The sequence below is a fragment of the Elephas maximus genome, chromosome 25 (genome assembly GCF_024166365.1).
Source record: "Elephas maximus indicus isolate mEleMax1 chromosome 25, mEleMax1 primary haplotype, whole genome shotgun sequence".
NCBI classification, from domain to species: domain Eukaryota; kingdom Metazoa; phylum Chordata; class Mammalia; order Proboscidea; family Elephantidae; genus Elephas; species Elephas maximus.
Window position 1 is genome coordinate 22,126,623 of NC_064843.1, and position 21,228 is coordinate 22,147,850.

The window sequence follows — 21,228 nt, forward strand, 5'->3', positions numbered from 1 at the left end:
TGCAGGAAGTGTGGGTGTTGATGCTGCTTCTTGGTTTTCTTAAAAAAGTCAGGGAATCTAGTTTTTACAGAATCTCCCCATTTTTAAATATTGGCTGCACATTTTAAAAAACAAAGCACATTCTCCCAGGTAAATTGCCAAGTCTTACTGTTCAGAGTAAAATTAGAGAAATCTCAACGGACCAAGCAGTTTGATGTCTCATTAACATACTGATCAACCACAAGGCCCTCTCTGGTCCTCTCATGGCAGGTCTGATGCATCGCCATGAGCTCTAGCCCCAGCTGTGCCCTTACTAGCTGTGTGCCTCATTTTCTTCACCTGGGAAAGGGGTATAGTAGCAGCACTTAACCTCATAGGATTATAGGATTAAATGAGTTAATATTTATAAATTACTTAAAACCCTCAAACCCGTTGCCGTCAAGTCAATCCTGACACCTGGTGACCCTGTGGGACAAAGTAGAACTGCCCTACAGGGTTTCCGAGGCTGTAACCTCCATAGAAGCAGACTGCTACATCTTTCTCCCACAGAGTGGCTGGTGGGTTCAAACTGCCAGCCCGTCAGTTTGCAGCTGAGCGCTGAACCACTGTGCCACCAGGGCTCCACTAAGGATCCACAGTTACTTCAAAATGACTTGGAGTTCTCCTTGGCAAAATGGCTTCCCAGTTGCCCACGCACGTAGTAGCCATAAGAATTCAATTGATAGGGAAAAGTGGCTTATGTTAGTGATAAAAATCAAGGTGAGATTTAGTGAAAATCGTTCTGAGGGTTTGAGGAATTACCACAATGTATCTTTGGATTCGGAATCACCAGTTGTATTCATACCAGACACCTCATGTATTATCATAAGCCGCTCAGCCAGGTAAGTGTGAATGCCCATTTTACAGATGAATACAGTGGGGCTCGGGAAGATAATCACCAGGCTATTCACCCAGGCTCCACAGCCAAGGCATCTCCAAGCCGAGATTCACACCTGCGTCAATGTGAGCTGCATCTGTGCTTTCTGTCTTGTCTGGTGTGAATAACCCCACGCCCTGGGCTGGGGGGCAGGTGAGAAAGTCAGTGTCCCCTCCTCCCCCGGCAGAGCTGACCATGGCGGAGATGCGGCAGAGCCTGGAGCAGGAGCGCGACCGGCTCATTGCCGAGGTGAAGAAGCAGCTGGAGCTGGAGAAGCAGCAGGCAGTGGATGAGACCAAGAAGAAGCAGTGGTGCGCCAACTGCAAGAAGGAAGCCATCTTCTACTGCTGTTGGAACACCAGCTACTGTGACTACCCCTGCCAGCAGGCCCACTGGCCCGAGCACATGAAGTCCTGTACCCAGTCAGGTAACGCCTCCAGGGCTGCTTCCTGCCCCAGGCTGCAGCCGGGCCAGCCTGCGCCCCACCCTCCCACGGACCACAGGGGCTGCAGAGGGGGCCGACACGACAGGGGTGCTGTGCCCAGTCCCTGGTCACTCGCTGGTGAATAGTGGTGTCCCATGCAAGAGAGCAGTGTGAAAGACACAGGACACAGGCGCTTTGAACCTCTTCTCTTTGCATTGTTGGCCAAAGCGTGGGGCGTGCAGTGGCAGCTGGGATGGTGTCAGATCTCATGCGAGTTGCTGTTAGGCAGCAGTCATCAATTGGGGCGGTTTTGCTCTTCAGGGGATATTTGCAATGTTTTTTTGGTAGACATCTGTGGTCGTCACACCTGGGGTGTGAGGGGAGTGTGCTACTGGCCTCTAGTGGATAGAGATCAGGGATGCTGCTGTGTAGCCTCCAGTGCACAGGACTACCCCCTACAACCAAGGATGACCCAGCCCCAAATGCCAGAAGTGCCACGGTTGAGAAATCCTGCTTTTTAGATAGTAATGGACACGTGGCTTTAAATACTACAGATTTCCAACTCTTATGTCAAGGAGAAAGTCTTGGTTTGGAACTAGTGTGTTTTGGACACCACTTTAATATTTGTAATCTATCTTTTCACCAGAGAGCAAATAGGCCTTAGGCCCTGTGCCTCCAGCAGGCAGCACTGTCCAGTTAGAATTTATTATTAATAATTTCTCTTTTTATTAAACTTTCCATTAGCTTCTATTCGCAGCAAATGATGATGTTGGTAGATGTGGTCAAGTTGATGTCAATTCATAGTGACCCTATATGACAGAGGGTTTTCTAGGCTGTCATCTTTATGGAGGCAGATTACCAGGTTTTTCTCCCATGGTGCTGTTCGGTGGGTTCGAACTGCCAACCTTTCAGTTCGCAGCCTAGTGCTCAACCATTGTGCCACCAGGGCTTCTACAGCAAATGATAAACTGGCTTTATATACTGAGAATTAGAGGTTCCATTTAAATAATCTATTTAAATAAGAGCATTACGTAAATAACACGACAGGTAGAGTGTGTGTGGACTAGTGGTATTTGAAGAGGTGATGTGTGAATGGCAAGTTGGAGAAACACTGCTTTAGACCAGGGGCTGGCAAGCCTTTTCTGTGAAGGGCTGGGGAGCAAGTACTCCTGGTTTTGTGAACCATGTGGTCTCTGTCATGATAGCCCAGCTCTGCTGCTGTATTCAAAAGCAGCCACAGGTGATACGTGAATGTGTTCCAATAAAACTTTATTTCCAGAACAGATGGCAGGTAGCTTTCCATCCCTGCTCTAGACAGACCTTTTGTTATTTTTAAGGCAGTATTGGAACGTGCATTGGACATTCTTTAATCTTCTTTGGGGAGACACCTTCTTTGTAGTGAGTTTAAATAATCTTTCCTTCTGGAATATAAGATAGAAAATGATACTGGTGAGGGGTGAGCTTCTTGGCTCAAGTGGACACATGAGACTATGTGGGCAGGGGAGATGAGAAGGCTGAGGGAGACAGAAGCTGTCTGAGTGGACACAGAAACACAGGGTGGAGAGAAGGAGTGTGGTGTCTCATTAGGCGGAGAGCAGCTAGGAGTATATAGCAAGGTGTATATAAATTTTATATGAGAGACTGACTTGATTTGTAAACTTTCACTTAAAGCACAATAAAAAAAAAAAAAATCTCCTTTCAGGACAGTTACATTCCTCTTGTGTCTCCCTAAGTTCTGGAATACATCTAATAACCCTTTAGCTGACATTCCAAGATGGTCAGAGCGTCTCTCAGCCTTCCTTTCTTTGAGGCACAATGACATTTGTCCTTAAATTCCTTCCAGCACTGTTTTCCAATTTGTTCAGTGTCCAGCGTCTCCAGGCGCTCCATGACTTTTCCAGCCCCACCTCAGGAGGAAGGAAGTCCACGGCGTGCTCCCATAACATCTGAGATTAGAAACCCTGAAATGGCGTAATTCTCATCCTGAAGTTACAGGCTAGCTTTTGCTGATGGGTTTCATTTGTTTGAAAACATGCTTTGCTCTCCAGAGGGATTTAATAAAACTTGAATTCAAAAAAAAAAAAAAAAAAAAAAAACTCAGTGCCGTGGAGTCGATTCCGACTCATAGCGAATTGCCAGCTATTAAAAGTTAGCGTATTTTCACATACAGTCTGGAATTCCAGTTTCTAGAAAACTCCTGTGATCTCTCCACGTTGGGCCTGCACAGTGCCCTGGGTGGGGCGGAGTGGCAGCCCCTCTTTACCGCTCCTGGTTGGGTCAGGGCTGGTTCAGAGCGGGGCTGCGTGCAGGACCAGAAACCATGGGACTCGGCTTACCTGGGGCTTCTCTCCTCTGTTTGCCCCCAGCTACCGCCCCTCAGCAGGAAGCAGATGCTGAGGTGAACCCAGAAACACTAAACAAGTCGTCCCAGGGCAGCTCCTCCAGCACGCAGTCAGCCCCTTCAGAAACAGCCAGCGCCTCGAAAGAGAAGGAGACGGCAGCTGAGAAGAGCAAGGACAGTAGCTCCGTGAGTATCGTGATGCTTTGGGTCAGTAACGTTATCCCTTCATGCCAAGCAGAGTCTCAGAGCCCTTCCCCGTACCTGCCACCTTCAAAAATCCCATGTTGTAGAGGTTTGTGTATCTTCAAGACGGGACAGTCGGGCTGCAGGTGGGACCACAGAGTCTTCCTCGGGCTCCTTCTTACCAGCGTGCCGGGATTTCAGTGGGGGTGTGGGCCAGGCAGAGGAACATGAAACCGGAGTTGGCATTGGTGCAACTGATCCCCAGGACCTTCTCTGGGGACACGCAAAGGTTAGGACATTGTTGTCCAGGGGAACTTTCCGTGATGGTGGAAATGATCTATGTCTGCTCTGTCCACTTTTGTAGCCAACGGCTAGTGTGACCAAAGAAAAGAATTAAAAAATTTTTAATTAAGTAGCCGCAGGTAGCTAGCAGCTGCCACATTGAAGAGCAAAGGTAGAAGGAGGGAAAGCTGCACCTCTTAGTTTCCCAGTATGTGGTACATGTAACATTGTGTGGAGGCAAAAGTGACTTTTTTTTAGGTGGCATGTTGATAATCTTTTACAGTTTTACCATTATGTATGTGTATGTGTGTATTTCTGCGTATTAGGAGAACTATAAATCACTAGCTCGTCAAGCCCTTGAGTTGACTGATATTATTACCTAGGAAGAGGCTAACGTGAAATAAAGTGAATTGGTATAATTTTAAATATACTTCATTCTGACAGGAGCTCTGGTGGTGCAGTGGTTAAGTGCTCGGCTGCTAACCGAAAGGTTGGTGGTTCGAACCTACCAGCTGTTCCTCGGGAGAAAGATACGGCAGTCTGCTTCCGAACAGGTCTATAGCCTTGGAAACCCTGTAGGGCAGTTCTACTCCGTCCTCTAGGGTTGATACGAGTTGGCATCGACTTGACGGCAGTCGGTTTAGTTTTTTGTTTGTTCATACTGCATTCTAAGGAGCCCTGGTGGTGGAGTAGTTAATTGTTCAGCTGCTAACTGGAAGGATGGGGGTTCGAACCCACCAGCTGCTCTGCAGGAGAAGGATGTGTCCATCTGCTCCATAAAGTCTACAGCCTTGGGGACCCTATGGGGCAGTTCTGTTCTGTCCTATAGGGTCCTATTGACTTGACAGCAACGGCTTTGGTTTAGTTTACTTTCATTTTTGGATATGGTGAACATCTGGAGAGTTGGTAGATCAGTGAATGAAGTTTAGTAAACAGTGAATGTTCTAGAAGCTAAGACTGTAGCATTGAGTTGGGGCCACCCCAGTGGTTTGTTCCACCTGTTCAGTCTGGGAGACTGAGCACAAGGTGTAGGGCCACCCTAGCTGACTGGACCACCCTTGCCTGACCCTGCCATGTGGAGGACACTAAGATGCTTTGGGGGCAGTGATGAGCACTCCATGGATCCTGAGGCTCCTCCAGGGGGCTACATTGGCCCCAGTGCCTTGAGTCTATCTCTTCCTCTCTTTTGTGTTTCTAGACCCTCGACCTTTCTGGCTCCAGGGAGACGCCCTCCTCCATTCTCTTAGGCTCCAACCAAGGATCCGGTATGTTGCCCCCTTGTGGATGAAGGACACTTTAACGTTGCATATGGGCAGGTGGGAAGCCATTTTGCCAGGGAGAACGCCAGGTCGCTTTCAAGCTGCTGTGGATCCTGGATCCTTAGTTGAGCCCTGGTGGCATGGTGGTTAAGTACTCGGCTGCTAACCATAAGGTAGATGATTTGAACTCACCAACCGCTTCCTGGGAGAAAGACCTGGGGATCTACTCCCGTAAAGATGTACAGCCTTGAAAACCCTGTGGGGCAGTTCTACTCTGCCCTATAGAATTGCGAGGAGTTGGAATCGACTGGACAGCAGTGGGTTTGGTATGAATCCTTAGGGATTCTTGGAGGTGCCTTCGTGGGTCAGTGAGAGGGCTGAGGGAGTGGCCGGGCAAGTCGGCTTTTAGGACTTCTCCAAATGAATTAGCGTTTACTTTTATTTCATATATTGGGGTTCCACATAAAATTTCATGTGGACAAACAATTCTTTTGCTGACCTGGGTTGAGTAGAGGACGCCCCTTTGGGCCAGGTTGTCCTGCCTTCAGGAAATGACCACAGTCGATAAAACCGTATAGAACTTGAGATCCTAACCCTCCTGTTTGGTGGATGCGGACCCTTGAGCTTTTTGATAAATAAAATTTTGAGGTGGGTGCTTTATCTGTAAAACCCTTGTTCTCTTAGGGAATAACCTTGTATGCTGTTCTGGGGGATTTTCTGAGGCTAAGTTCTGGGTTTTTCTCTACTGTGGGATTTGAGCTGTTCTTTTCTAGCCCACAGGGTCTTTTTCTGCACCTTCTGAAGGCAATTTTGGGCTGTTCCAAAAGGGTTCAGAGAAGCTGCCTTCCCTATTGAGGAAAAGTGCATTCATTCAAGGTTTATGTCTGGCACCTCAGGTCCGGCATCTGTCTACCAGATAATTCGCTTTGGTAGATAACCAAAACTTTAATTTTTTTTCTGCATATTGAGTGGTTTCCATTGTTAGGGTGGCTGGGGAAGGTTTCTTGAATAGGGTAGGCCTGAAAGAGTGGCCAGGATTCAGATGGGGAGGGGTACAATGGAGTGGCATGCCTTGCTTTTAGGGAGGGTGTAAACTTGGCACTAAATTCCACTGAACCACCTATTGACAGCGTTAAGTCCCTTCTGGCTTCACCGTCCGCTGGTTCAGTCTCTGAGAAAAAGCTCAGTATGGTGCTAATGTCTTCAAAGCATCTCATATTTGTCCAACTTCTTTTTTAATCAACAACCGAGCAGGCTGCAGCCCTTTAGCGGGCATGGTACCGAGGTAGAATTTGATGCTACAGCTTGGTTTTTATTATGTTTACTGTGTGGAGTTACCTTTTATTTGTGGCGGGTCTTTTTTATGAGTCCGTTTTTTGGTTGTGATGTAATTTTCTTTTTTTAAGTCTAAAAATGAGTTTACAATAAAAAAAAACATGATTTAAGTACAGTAAAACTTGTGAAAGCCAGGACCTATATAAGGCAGAAACCTGTCAGAAAAGGAAAACTCAAGTATTTTCCACTGAAACGAGTGGTAGAAAAGCGTAAGACTGCATCCTGTCAAAGGCGGAAGACTTTCAAGATCTGAAAAAAACAAGGCAGTCCCATTGAGTCCCACACCTCACAGGTTTCACTGTCATATGTAGGGTGGTGGTGGATATGTCATAAATTCCTAAGGTGGTGTTAGAGAGAGGTCCAAGTTTGGGGAAGCTCTGCTTCAGACTAGGAGGTGCTGGTGAGGTTTCGCAGCAGCAGGGTAACAACCTGGCATGTGGGAAGATGCATAATTCCATGGCGTGTGGACTGTGCCAGAATCAGGAGGGTGGCTGCTAACCAGATGTCAGAAAGGTTGGAGGTTCAAACCCCCCAGCGGCTCCATGGGGATCTGCTCCGGTAAAGATTATAGCCTCAGAAACCTCATGGGGCAATTCTACTCGGTCTTTATAGCGTTGCTATGAGTGGGAATCAACTAGATGGCATACAGCACTACCACCACTCAGGAAGGTGGTTGGGAAATGCTCCGTAATTCAGCTCTGAGGCCAATGAGGTATTACCTGGACCGGGGGTCAGCAGATTGTTTCTGCAGCCTGCCAGATAGTGAATGTTTTACAGTTTGTAGGCCACGCCACCTGACAAAACTAAACTCTGTCCTCTTGGAGAGGTACAAAAAAAAGAGGTAGCCATCTATAATATGTCAATGTGGGTGTGGCTGTGTCCCTGTAAATCTTGATTTATAAGAGAGGCATTGGGCTTTTTTGTCCCATGGGCTGTAGTCAGGAAGGATCTCCCTGCTTGCTTCTCCTTCTGCTCCCACTCTGGGATATCACTGCAGCACCGACCGAGAAATGGTCTTTTTCCTCCATTTTCCAACAGTGAGGTCCACAGGGTTCCCACTTTCCTGACATGCTTTTTCTCTGGCCTCTTTCCCAGCCCTACGTGTCAGTAGTGGACACCCTTAATGTAGTTCTGGGTCGGCTTCTTTGTTTACCCAATACTTGTACAGAAGATCCTTTCTGAGATGGAAATTCTATGATTCTGGCCAACATGGACTTGTCGGCAGTGATCTAGGTCTCAAAACAACATTTAGAATTAAAAACGTCCATGCTTGGTAATTTTTTCCCCTATCTTCTCACCTAAGCGGTTGGCGCTGATGGTTGTGTCAAAGTAGAAAGACGTACTCTTTTTCAGACCCTTTCTAATTGATTGTATGTCTAACTTAACTTCTGCTAGCTCTTGCTTTTTGTGACAAGGCAGATGAAATACACTAGAGGAAGGCGGGCTTTAAAAACACTCAGGTTTGTGAGTTGTATATAAGCATCTGGTATCAGGATGGTAAAGTCAGGAGTCTAGTTGAGAGGGAGACACTTTTCATAGGGAAATGAGCTTCCTTGTTGTGTGGGTGTGATAAGTCCCCCCCCCTTTTTTTTTTAGTGTCAAGACTTTAATCAAACAATACATGCATATAGTTAGGGGAGATAAAATTGTACAGAAAACCAAACAATTCCTAATCCCAGGCTGTTTTTTGGTTCTGGTGTTTCCCCCTTTGTTTCTAAAGTTTGTACTTTCCTGTACCTCTGTTTTTGGCTTATTACCTTTAAATGTTATTTGCCGACTCCAGCTTCAAAGGGTGAACATTGACTTCACTGAGATGACCTCTCTTCTCAAACTGCTTATGTCACTATTTTAAGTGCTCTGTGGAGTCCCTGAAAACCTTGGTGGCATAGTGGTTAAGACCTACTAGCTGCTGACCAAAGGTCGGGAGTTCTAATCCACCAGGTGCTCCTTGGAAACCCTATGGGGCAGTTCTACTCTGTCTTTTAGGGTCGCTGTGAGTTGGAATTGACTCAACGGCAACGGGGTTTTTTTTTTTTTTTGGTATGGAGTCCCTTGGGTGGTGCACACGGCTAACACACTTGACTGCTAACCAAAAGGTTGGAGGTTCGAGTCTACCCAGAGGTACCTCAGAAGAAAGGCCTGGAGATCTGCCTCTGGAAAATCAGCCACTGAAAACCTCATGGAGTGCAGTTCTAGTCTGACACACTTGGGGTCGCCATGAGTTGGGGTTGACTTGATGGCAGCTGGTTTTTAGATTACTTTGGTTTAATAAACAGCTTTTTTTTTTTTTTTGGTCAAATAAACAGCTACCTCTTTAGTTCTTGTTGCATCAACTAGAGTTATCTCTTGACCCCTCTTTGGCAGCCATCTCTTCCCTCACTCGCCTCCCATTGTAATTTTCCATCATCTCCTCCGTTCCTTTCCCACCCTCAAGACTGAGATATGTGCACGCTGCTTGGTAATTGCAATGACGTCTTCTCACTGAGTCTAAAAAGTTGAAATGCAGTAATCCCTGTTTGCGCTGTGATCATGTGGTTTGTTGCAGAGTCGAACAGTATACTGTGATTACACATTTCCATGCCTGTACAGCCAGACTTTTTCCTGGAGTTTCTCTTTCTTCCTCCTTTATCATATCTTCAGTTATTTCCGTATCAAGCTCTTAACCATATCAAGTACTTTTTTTTTTTTAACTTTTATTGTGTTTTAAGTGAAAGTTTACAAATCCAGTCAGCCTCTCATACAAATATTTGTATATACCTTGCTGTGTACTCCTGGAAACCCTGCTGGTGTAGTGGTTAAGTGCTACAACTGCTAACCAAAAGGTCAGCAGTTTGAATCCTGCCAGGTGCTCCTTGGAAACTCTATGGAGCAGCTCTACCCTGTCCTATAGGGTCGCTACGAGGCGGAATTGACTCGACTGCAGTGGGTTTGGTTTTTGGTATATACTGCTAGTTGCTGTCACCCTAATGAGACAGCACACTTCTTCCCTCCACTCTCTATTTTCACATCTATTCGGCCAGCTTCTGACCCCCTCTGCTCTCTAATCTCCGCTCCAGACAGGAGATGCCAACATAGTCTCATGTGTCTACCAGTACCATTTTCTGTCCCTTAAGTACTCTCTTGAGACTCCTTTGGTAGTGTGGTTGCTTTGACTCTTTAGATTCAGGTTGACCTACTAGTGTCCTGCTGTCACAGATGAGGGTTTAGCTCTCTTGACACCTTGCCTGTAGCCCCTTCCTCAATCCACAGGCACCGTTTCCACCCTCCCCTCCCCACACTGGCATCACCTTGGCGGGGGATTAGTTATGTACTTAGTAGATGTTCTCTGGATCACTTGGGTAGCACCCTGAACCTTAGCGTGATTCTGGCTGCTCTGTTTTTCCTGACTCAATTAAGCTATTGGCAGAGCTTTTGAAATCCTGGGAATTTGTGGCTTACAGAGTGCTGAGTTGCTTTTATGTCATCAAAGTTCGTATTCCCTACCTGTAACTCCATGCTGTGTTCAGTGATCCTGTTTCATGGTTTGATGTGTATTTTTTGAAAAGTCATTTGTCTCCTGTGAATGCATTAAGTTGAAGAATGTCTAACAACAGTAGCCTGTTAAGGAGCCCTGGTAGTGCCATGGTTAAGTGCTTGGCCGCTAACCGAGAGGTCAGTGGTTTGAACCCGCCAGCTGCTCCACTGGAGAAAGATGTGGTAGTCTGCTCCCCTGAAGATTTCAGTCTTGGAAATTCTATGGGGCAGTTCCACTCTGTCCTGTAGGGTTGCTCTGAGTTGGAATGATTTGGTGGTAATGGGTTTGGTTGTTTTGGCTGATGAACAGAAGTAGTGAGCACGTGGGATTTGTGGAATTTGAGCTCACCACAGACTCTGAGGCTCCCTGTGCTATCTCTGCAGTTAGCAACAGGTGTGACAAGCAACCCGTCTATGCCCCAACTACCACAGACCACCAGCCGCACCCCAGCTACCCAGCCCAGAAGTGTAAGTATGACCCTGTTTCACAGACGCTGCCGGGGACTTTTTCCAGGCATGCAAAAGGCGCGTGTGTGTGTGTATGTTGTTTCTTCGTGTGTCCTCTGTTCTTTGGAGTGGTGGGTCTTGCTTTGTCTTGCTGCCTCTCTTCTCTGCTATGCCTCTGGTGGCCGCCAGGAACTGCAGCAGGAAAGAAAAAGAGCATATGGTTTGGCTTTTGGGGAGGATCATGCTTGCCCTTTTCCTAAAGGGACCTAGGTCAACCCCAGTTATCCCCTTCAGGGGTTTGACCTGCCCTGTCCCCTGTCCATCTGAGCTGCAAGGCCTGCAGGTCACTGCTGGCCAGCCTGACTGTGATGCAGGTAGACTAGGCTCTGCCCTGCTCCCATTCCTCCTAGTGCCCCCAGCACAGGCCTTCTTTCCTAACTTGTCTGAACTTGGCAAGTGATCTGTGATGGGGTCTTTGTGGTTTGCTGGTAGGTCTCTGAGTCAGCTTCCCTGCTGAGCCCTTGGGCCCAGGCCTTCAGTAGTTGATGTGCTCTTTACAGACACCTCAATGGCTCTTCTTCAACTTCCTATTTCTTACTCAGCTGTTGTTTTGCTCCTTGAGGTACATACGTCCTTGAAGCTATCTTGGGTCTTTCTCTGCTTCTGCATCTTTCAGTGACCTTAAGCTTTTCTTTACTAGGAATCAGTCTGTGTCCCCAGGTGGGCTTCCCTACCCAGGTCCACATGCCTTTTATGACCGTCTCCCTTGATTGGACAAGTGGGATTTGGACAAAAGTCCATTGTATGAGTCGCCAATAAATTACCAGAGATACTCCATTAATGTAAACAAGTAGATTGAATGCCAAATTTTGGTGCCTTTGTCCAGCAGTCAAGGTTGGACACAAGTCCCTGGGAGGACACTGCTTGGTGTTGTTCAGTCATGTAACACGGATACACGGTTCAAAGTAGTGCACAAGAAAGGCCTTGTATCTGGTACCTATCTCTTCCGTTCTTTGTGAGCATGACATTCTGCTGGTTTTCCAACCAGCTCTTATTAAATCCTGAGGAAATTAATTTGTTACTACCCAGTACTCTGCAGAACCACACATCTAGGCAAGTAAATGGTGGCATTTAGTAGTTTGGCCATCAGTGTTGTTTGGAGCTGGGCGGGGAAGGTGGCCTCCCAGAGAGGGGGTTTAGATGGAGCTGAGGGCAGGTTACGCTTCAGTGGAGGTGGGCAGGAACACTAAATGTCCTCTCTGTTGGCTCTCATCTACAGACCATTCCCGGAGTAGCAAGTCCAGTTGCTGGAGCAGCAGCGAGGAGAAGCGGGGGTCAGCACGTTCCGAGCACAACACCAGCACCAGCACGAAGAGCCTCATCCCGAAAGAGTCTCGGCTGGACACCTTCTGGGACTAGGGACAAATTGACAAGCCATTCAAAATAAAACCTAACAGACTCCAGAGTGAAACAGGAAACAAAAGCTATGTGAGACATGAGAACAACCCCCTTCAGACTTGAGAATTCCCAACGTTCTGACTTTGCCCATGCTGCCGGCGCGGATGGCAGCCCACACTACAGTGTCCAGCATTAGCTTTGAGCGAGGACTGTTCGATCCACATGAAACCTATGCTTTAGATGTAAATAATGTACAATTTGTGGATGTCATTGAACCTAGAGGACCTTCCCCTTTTTATATTTGTATTGACTTTAACTTATAAAAAAAGAAAAACAATTAAAAAAAAAAATCCAACAACAAATAGAATGTTTTGATGTTGGAGAAGGGATGGTCAGTCTGTCCATCTGTCGCGACGTATATGGAACACTGGGCTGGGGAATTGCTGTGGCCCACAGCTCATCTTCCTTGGGGGCTCAGAGGAAGTGACGTTTTCATTCATATTTCTGTACGCAGCACACTGGGATCAGGAGTTCAGCACAGACTGTGCTCTTGCGGGTACATTACATCCAACCATCGGCCCCTTTCAAATCCTGCGTTACTATGTTCCAGAATGGGAGTTCTCCGGACCAGAAGGACATGTGAAGAAGTTAGTTCCTTTGGTGTGATTTAAACAATGGCTCCTAAAAGGGAAAAAAAAAAAAAAAAATCCTTGTTTACAGCAGAGATGCAGATAGACAAGCTCTGCTCAGCTCAGTTGCAGAGGAGAAGATAATAGCAAGTGTTAGTTAGGGTCATAAGCTCCAAAATAAAGAGAAACCTTTGCTTTGCTTTGTGGTTCCTTTCAGCTCACTCACACACACTTCACAAGAGATGCTGTGCTTCTTAGAAGCAAGAACTCGCAGGCAAGGCACGCGCAGAGGGCATATGAGCCTGGGATGAAGCATGTCTGTATTATTTATGTGATGGAATTTTACGTTTTTATGTAAGCATGAAATCAAGGCAGTATGAGAGAAAGCAAGATGCCCGCCATGCTGTCCGTGACACTACGTATATGCTGTAGTATCATTTTGTATGTTGTGTAAAACAAAGCATTGAACAAAGCAAGAGGTGATGTGTGTATATGAGAAAATTAATTGTACGATATCATTCCAGTACATTTTGTTGTACATTTTAGTCTCGTTTACTTTTCATTGTTGCTAAGAGGATGAGAACTGTACAGTTTCCAGCTAGTTACCCATATTAGAGAAGAAATAAAAAGAGTATTAGAAGAAAATGAGAAAAAGAACATCTGTGAATTACAGTTGTCAAAAAAAAAAAAAAAATAGCCTAGCTGGCCTTATTTGTGAAGCATAATTGCTTTTAGCATATCGAAGTATTTTTTCACATTTTCTTTGTATAAAATTTGTATTAAACTTAAATATCTTTTTTGATGACGGTGTTTCTTTGTGACTGAGGGAGTGGCCCCCCCGCCCCGGGTCTGCCCTTTTGGGTTCCACCTGGTTTTTTCAGATCCTTCACTTTTTTTTAATTAAACTGTTTTTGGAAAAATGGCTTGGTCTTCCTCGAATTTGCAGTTTTCCATTGGGCCGGGATGGCCATGTAAGGTTAGCACCATCAAACATAGGGAAGGGGCCGAGAAAGGCCAGGGCCCCCTTCCCTACAGCTGGGTGCATTTTGCAGATCAGGCCCCCAGGGGTGCTGTCCTGGGCAGTCCAGTTCCTGAAGTTATTTTTTTTTTATTCAAAAATGATTTAAGTACCTGCCACATGCCAGGTACTGTTCTAGTCCCTTCTGTTGCCCTGTATGAAAACACTTTTTTTTTTTCAATTGTGGTAAAATATGTATCACAAGAAATTTGCTGTTTCACCCAGTCTTAAGTTACAGTTCAGTGACGTTAATCACACTCGTGCTCTGCAACTGTCACTACTGTCCGTTTCCAGAAAAAGTCATCACCCCAAACAGAAACCTAGTACTTCTTAATCAGCGAGTCCTCCCTCCAGCCCCTGGTCATCACTAGTAAACTTTTTGTCTCTGCATTTCCTGTTCAAGAAAGTTGATATAAGTGGACTCAAAGTGTCTGTCCTTTTGAGTCTGACTCAGTGTCATTCAGCACATTTTCAAGGTCCCTCCACATCATCATATGTAACAAATTCATTTCTTTATGGCTAAATCCTTGGAATTCATTGACGGGTGAAATGGAAGGGAAATTCTGTGTCAGTCTCTGGGAGGGAAGGGAATTGTCCATCCAGGACCAAGAGGGAGGCATGAGTTGGCGGGAATTGAGCGGGCAGCCTGAGGCTGTGGCTCTGCCCAAGCATGCCCGGGTCCCACGGCTTGGCCTGGCTGAAGGGGACAGGGCAAGAGGAGAAGGAAGCTGTCTCAAGTGGGTGAGGATGCTGGATTTGGTTTATTGGGTAGCAGGGTCCTCTCTCTCTGGAATCTGCTGGATCCCCAGAAAAGATCTGCCCCATGAGCACCTTCCTGCCAAGTACTGAAACTGGATGCGGTCTGCAAGGGAACTCGGAAGAATGGGGATGAATTCACTGACATGACTGGCAAATTCTCATTAAGCACCTGCTACTTAGCACTGCATGAAAGGAGCCCAGGAGGCACAATGGTTAACTCGGGGCTGCTAGCCGAAAGGTTGGCAGTTCCAACTCACCAGCTGCTCTCTGGGAGAAAGACCTGGTAATCTGTTCCCTGTAAAGATTACAGCCTAGAGGACCCTAGGGGCAGTTCTATACTGTCACATGGGGTTGCTATGAGTTGAAAATCAACTCTACACAATCTAACAACTGCTATGTATGTGTTGGGCACTGTCTTGGCACGGAGAATACCATGGTGCACTGGAGGTCCCATATTTGCTCTGGTGGAGCTGGGATTCTACTGGAGGTAGCAATCAGTCACTCAAGTATTTCTAGAGGGCCTACTATGTGCCAGAGGGCAGTGGGGGTCTAGTAATAGAATTTTCACCTCCCGCGCAGTAGACCCGGCCCCAGTTCCCGGCCAATGCACCTCAAGCACGGCCACCACCTGTCTGTCAGTGGAGGCGTATGTGTTGCTGTGATGCTGAACAGGTTTCAGCAGAGCTTCCAAACTAAGACTGGGAAGAAAGGCCTGGTGATCTTCTGAAAATCAACTGGTGAAAATCCTATGGATCACAATGATCTGATATTTAACCGATCACGAGGATGACGCAGGTCTGGGCAATGTTTTCCTCCTTTGTGCATGGAGTCGCCATGAATTGTGGGCCGACTCAATGGCAGCTCCTAGTGGGATTTTAACTCCTGGGGATACAGTGGTGAGCAAGGGGGCTATGATCCCTGCCATACTGGACAAGTTCTTTTTTTTTTTTTTATCGTGCATTAGATGAAAGTTTACAGAGCAGATAAGTTTCCCATTGGATAGTTTGTACATAGTGTTCCATGACGTTGGCATCGTTCCCCACGATGTGCCTGCACTCCCCCCATTTCCATCCTAGATTCCCTGTTTCCTTTCGTCCTGAATTGCTACCCTTTCCTGACTTCATATGTTTGCCCTTGTACAGATGTTGCCCTTTTGATCTCGTATAATTGCTCGTCCTAAGGAGCACGTTCCTCTCGGGTGTTTTTGTTTATTTTATATGCCTGTCAGTGGTTTGGTTGAAGGGTGGGTCTCCTGGAATGGCGTCAGTTCCAGCTCAGAAGGGTGTGGTAGGGCCATAGTCTTGGGGGCTCCGCCGGTCTCCCTCAGACCAGTAAGTCTGGTCTTAGTTGTGAACTGGACTTATCGTTTTACAACTTTTCTCCCACTGTATCTGGGACCCTCTGTTGTGATCCAAGTCAGAGAAGCTGGTAGTGATAGCTAGGCACCATCTAGTTCTTCTGGTCTCGGGGTTGGGTAGGCTGTGCTTCATGTGGTCCATGGTTCCCTGGGCCAATTGCTCCCTTGGGTCTTGATTCTGTTTTGCTCTGGGTACTAAGGGACCAATAGTTATACCTTAAATGCTGCTCTCAAGCTTTTAATGAACATGACATTCTTTATGGAAAGACAGGCCATGTGTAAGATTTAAAAATTATGTAAACGAGATTATTTAACACAGTACTAAGCTCTGTGAAGGCAGAGGTTGGCAAACTTTTTCTGTAAAGGGCCAGACAGTAAATATTTGAGGCTTTATGAGCCACGTGGGCTCAGCGATTTGCCTCTGACACGCAGCTCAAAAGCAGCCATAAATACACGAACAAATGTGAATTTGAATTTCATTTAATTTTCATATGTCACAAAATAGTCTTGATTTTTTTTTTCAACCATTAGAAAATGTATATACCATTTTTAGTTCACGGGCCGTATAAAAAGAAGCAGTGGGCTAGGCCTGTGGGCTGTAGTTTGCTAATCTGTGTGCTACGATGGAAATAAAATGGGGATGGTTTGGTATGTGACCAAGGGGTAGAGGTGGCTGCTCTAACTGGGACCATGTAGAAGGTCTCTCTTGAGAGGGGACGTTTGAGAAGAGACCTAAATGAGAAAGAGCCAGCTGTGGGCAGATACAGTGGGTGGGCATGCCAGACAGAGGGGCTGGCAAGTGCAAAGGCCCTGGGATACTGTGAGCTGGACACGCTTGATGAGGTCGAAGGCTGGTGTGGCCTGAAGGAGTGAGCGGCAGAGAGGGCACCGATTGTTCCGGGGTCAGCACTGTGACGTTTGCATGTGGATTTTGAACTTCCCCTCGGTCCTTGGAGGTGAGCCAAGCTAAAAAGACCCATTCACCATGCTGAGAGGAGGCCGGTTGATATGGTCTCTACCTGGCTGCCACAGAAACAGGCCCGGAGGAGGGTCTCAAGGCTACGGAGCTGGTGAAAGATTTTAAGCAGACTCCCATTTAAGTGCCCTTTCCAGTCGATAGGGCGTTATTTGTAACTTAATTTTTTTTTTGGAACCTTCCTTTTATCAGGCCTGCATGTGTGTCTTCTGTCAGTTACCTCCTTCATCGTGAAGCCCAGGAGAGGGTGAGGCGGACGCAGCCCCATCTTACAGGGAAGACGCCGAGGCAGTGTGAGGGGAAGCCCAGTCTCCCTCTGTCTTCTCTTAGCTCCAGCAGCCAGGCCCCTCCTCATCTCTGGGTCATTGCACTTGCTGGTCCCTCGCAGCCAGGCATACCCTTTCCCGCCAGGCCCTTCACCCTTCAGGTCTCAGCTGTCCTCCCATGTTACCTGTGAAGTGGGGCCCTCCCACCCCGTGTTATTTGTTGTCTTGACTTCTCATTAGGTTTTTCCTATCTGAGCAAATTTTAATAGCATTTATGACTGTTTATGTTGTGTGTGAGGAGCCCTGGTGACGCAGTGGTTAAAGCGCTTGGCTACTAATTGAAAGGTCAGCTGTTCGACCCCACCAGCCGCTCCACTGGAGAAGGATGTGGGAGTCTGCTTCCGTAAAGATTTACAGCCTTGGAAACCCTATAGGGCATTTCTACCCTGTTCTATAGGGTTGCTGGTCGCTATGAATCAGAATCGACTTGGTGGCAATGGTTTTTTTTTTTTTTGGTATCTTGTGTGTAGTGATGTGAATTTGATTTTCTAACAAGTTTCCTGCTTAGTAGTTACATTTTCACCTCAGATAAACTGACTCAGAATCTACATTTTAACAAGATCTTCCGGTGGTTCTTATGTATAACTTTGGGTCCTTGTTAGAAACCAATTTGAAGCCCGGAACCATTTTCACCCTCCTTTTCCAAGTTGTTCCTCCCCCACTAACAAACTCACTACCCCCTAAGGTTCCTGTCTAATCTTTTGAGTTGCTGTTGTCAATTTGATCCCATATAGATAGATCTTAAGAGAGCACAGTGCTCAGGGCAGACATTCTTTACCAGTTAAATTAAGCTAAAAAACTGTTTGGTTTTAAGATCTGTCCCTTTTTTAAACTTAATCTGAAGTCTTGGTTGGATATTATTCCTTATTGGTACAATTTGTGTGCTGCTTCCTTCCCTTTTATGGGGATGTAATACCCCATTAAGGAGCCTTGGTGACAAAATGGTTAAGTGCTCTGCTGCTAACCAAAATGTTGGCAGTTCAAACGCACTCAGTGGCTCTGGGGTGGAGATCTGTTCCCATAAAGATTACAGCCTAGAAAACTCTATGGGACAGTTCTACTCTGGCCTGTAGGGTTGCTATGAGTCAGAATTGACTTGATGGCACACAACAACAATATACTGTTATGTGGACAGATGATAATGTATTTAACCAGTCTCCAATTGATGAATCTTCAGACTGTCGCCAAGCAGACCTGCAGCGTGCCTCATTGTACCCGTGTGTGGGCCGTGAGTGGATCTGTGTGTGGACCCGTGAGTTGACCCAGGAGTGTACCTATGTGTGTACCCATGAGTAGACCTGTGAGTGCACCCGGGAGTGTACTGGAGTATACCCATGAGTGCTCCAATGTGTGTACCCAGGAGTGGACCTGTGTGTGGATTCTTGAGTGGATCCATGGGCGTATCTGTGAGTGGACCCGTGTGTAGACCCGTGAGTGGACCCATGTGTGTACCCATGAGTGGACCTGTAAGTGGACCCTGAGTGGACCTGTAGGAGTCATGCCCTTAGTGGCTGCACTGGAGAGTCCTTGAGTGCTCAGATTGGACTGGCTGTTTTTTTTGTGTCAGTTCTCAGAAAGGGAGAGGAGGTGGAGGTTCCTGACAGGGCCTCACAAAATTTTCCCTCTGACATTCCTCTGGATCAAGTGTTTTCAGGTGTCCAGTGACTCTGACTCTGTGAATGGGGAGAATGAGGGGGAGGCCTGAGGAGGTCTGGTGGACCCACAGAAGCAGCCATGCTCCTTGCCCCTTTCTCTTGGCAACAGCTCGGTATGGGGCAGGACCAGGCTGGGACTGCAGGTCAGACTCCTAGGAGTGGCCTCTGCTAAAATCTGGCACTCTCTCCCCCTGGTGGCCCTGGGGCAGAACTGCAGCCCACAGAGCCGGCGCTGTTAAATGGTTCCTTGGTGTGACTGCTGTTTGCTGAGCGCTCTGTGTGAGCCAAGCACTGAGGATGCAGCAGTGAGCAAAACAGGCGTGCCCTCATCAATCTACATTCTCACTGGGAAGTCACCAAATATATACCAAAAAGACAAACTCATTGCCATTGAGTTGATTCCAACTCATAGGGACCCTAAGGGACAAAGTAGAACTACCCCACAGGGTTTCCAAGGAGTGGCTGATGGATCCAAACTGCAGACCTTTTGGTTAGCAGCCAAGCACTTAACTGCTGCGCCACCAGGGATCCTAGATAAATATTTAATATAGTTTTATTAATATCATCTGGACAGGATAGATGCATTGAGGTAAACACAGCAGGGTCAGGTGGGTAGGTCAAGGGTGTGATGGGGCAGCCCCTCTGTGAGCAGACTTTGGAGTAGAAACCTGGAGGAGGTGGAGGACTGAGCCATGAGACCCAGAGTGGTGGTTCTTAACTGAAGGAATAATACTTACCTCTGAATTAGCTGAGTACTAGAAGCACCTAGGGAGTTGTAAAAAACAAACCAATAAATGCCCAGACACCACCTGCCCTCCCCCCAATAGTGACATCAGCCTTTCTAGTATTTTTTCTTTCTTTTTTTTTATTGTCCTTTAAGTGAAAGCTTAGAATTCAAGTCAGTTTCTCATACAAAAACTTAGACGTACATTGTTATGGGACCCTAGTTGCTATCCCTCAGCACACCTTCTATTCTCCGTGTCCATTCAGCCAGCTCCTGTCCCCCTCTGCCTTCTCATCTTGCCTCCAGACAGGAGCTGCCCACGTAGCCTCATGTGTCTACTTGAGCTAAGAAGCACGCTCCTCACCAGTATCATTTTATGTCTTACAGTCCAGTCCTCTAGTACTTTCTAAAGATCCTCGGGTGGCCCTAAGGGACAGCCAGGGTGGAGAGCCACTGACTTGGTTAGAAGAACATTCCAGGTAGAAGGAAGAGCAAAGATACGAGCCCTGAGGTGGGAACTTTGGCACCTCTCAGGAGGACAAGGCGGGTCAGTGAGGCCAGACTGGAGGTCAGGCAGATGGCTGAGGTGGGGTGTGACGATGAAGACAGGGAGAGGTGGAGGCCGGAGGTGACAGGATGTGGATCATGCGCCTTGTGGGCGGTGGCGAGAACGCTGGATTGAGCTCTGAAGATGGGAAGCAGAGGAGCGTTCTGAACATACCACCTTCGTGGTTTTGACTGTATGCACCACCTATATTATTACATATTTTCCTTAATCCAGTGACACAAGGGTCACCCATATCCCTCCAAGTGTCACTGGTCTGGGCACATCCCCATGCTCAGCCCAGTACTGAAGGCTTTCCATGCCTTAATCTTTTGGTCTTCATGATAACTCCATGAGGCAGACACTATCTGCAGTCCCATTTTCCAGATGAGGAAACTGAGGTTCAGAAGAAAAGCAGCAGCTTGCCCAAGGTCACGTACAGATCAGTGTCAGAACCAGAATTTGAAGCCAGACCGCCTGACTCCCAAGCTAGGGCAGTTAGCCACCAGACTGACGGCTCTGGTCACAGCTAACCCTGCATCTGTGGCATCGTCCTATGTCTTCCTGACTTCTTCTCAACTGCTCACCAGGCTGGGTGTGGATCTGGTCTTCATACAGCTTGGGAAACTGAGACGCAGGAGTTAAATGAATTTGGAGGGGTCCAGTTTTTAACTGCAGATAACAGAAAATGCTCTAGCTAATTTCATCAGGAAAGCAATTTATTAAAGGGTTTTGGGTGGCTCACAGACCTCTAGGAGGGCGGAGGAGGTGGGCTAGGAGACTGTACAGCCAAGAACAGTGTCCAAATTATATTGCAGGACCTTCCTGTGAAGATGTCCCCCATCACTGGCACTGGGCCCAGGCACTGCAACTCTCCCCAGTGACACTGGGCATGGCCCTCTGCCTCCTTGCTAGATTGGATTCCAGGCATCAGAATCCACTTCCATTGCTTTCACATGTGGGTGTATCGGGACTGGCTGAGCATTGGTCGTTGGGTGTATGTGACTGGCTGAGCCTAGGTCGTATTAAGTGTATTTGATTTGCTGAGCCTAGATTCCATTGGGTGTATCTGATTGGCTGAGCCTAGGTCCCATGTGGATGTATCAATTGGTTGGGAAGGTGACATTCAGGCTTCTTCTGGTGCAGACTCCGAGGTGGGAAAT

At 47.1% G+C, this 21,228-nt stretch overlaps 1 protein-coding gene across 26 annotated transcripts in view; it reads left to right on the forward strand.

The window, feature by feature from the left end:
- The window catches only part of ZMYND8 (zinc finger MYND-type containing 8), a 130,313-nt gene extending 116,738 nt beyond the window's left edge, over positions 1-13,575 (forward strand). For 8 of the 26 annotated variants that reach the window (XM_049868765.1, XM_049868757.1, XM_049868752.1 and 5 more), the window contains 5 exons: positions 1,083-1,322; positions 3,686-3,846; positions 5,324-5,390; positions 10,617-10,700; positions 11,959-13,574. In XM_049868765.1, the coding sequence (XP_049724722.1) occupies positions 1,083-1,322; positions 3,686-3,846; positions 5,324-5,390; positions 10,617-10,700; positions 11,959-12,098 (692 nt within the window). In that variant the 3' untranslated portion in view covers positions 12,099-13,574. Of the gene's footprint in view, positions 1-1,082; positions 1,323-3,685; positions 3,847-5,323; positions 5,391-10,616; positions 10,701-11,958 lie in introns of all 26 variants that reach the window. The other 18 variants (XM_049868761.1, XM_049868762.1, XM_049868769.1 and 15 more) reach the window with 9 other exon arrangements.
- The last annotated feature ends 7,653 nt before the right edge of the window (positions 13,576-21,228 follow it).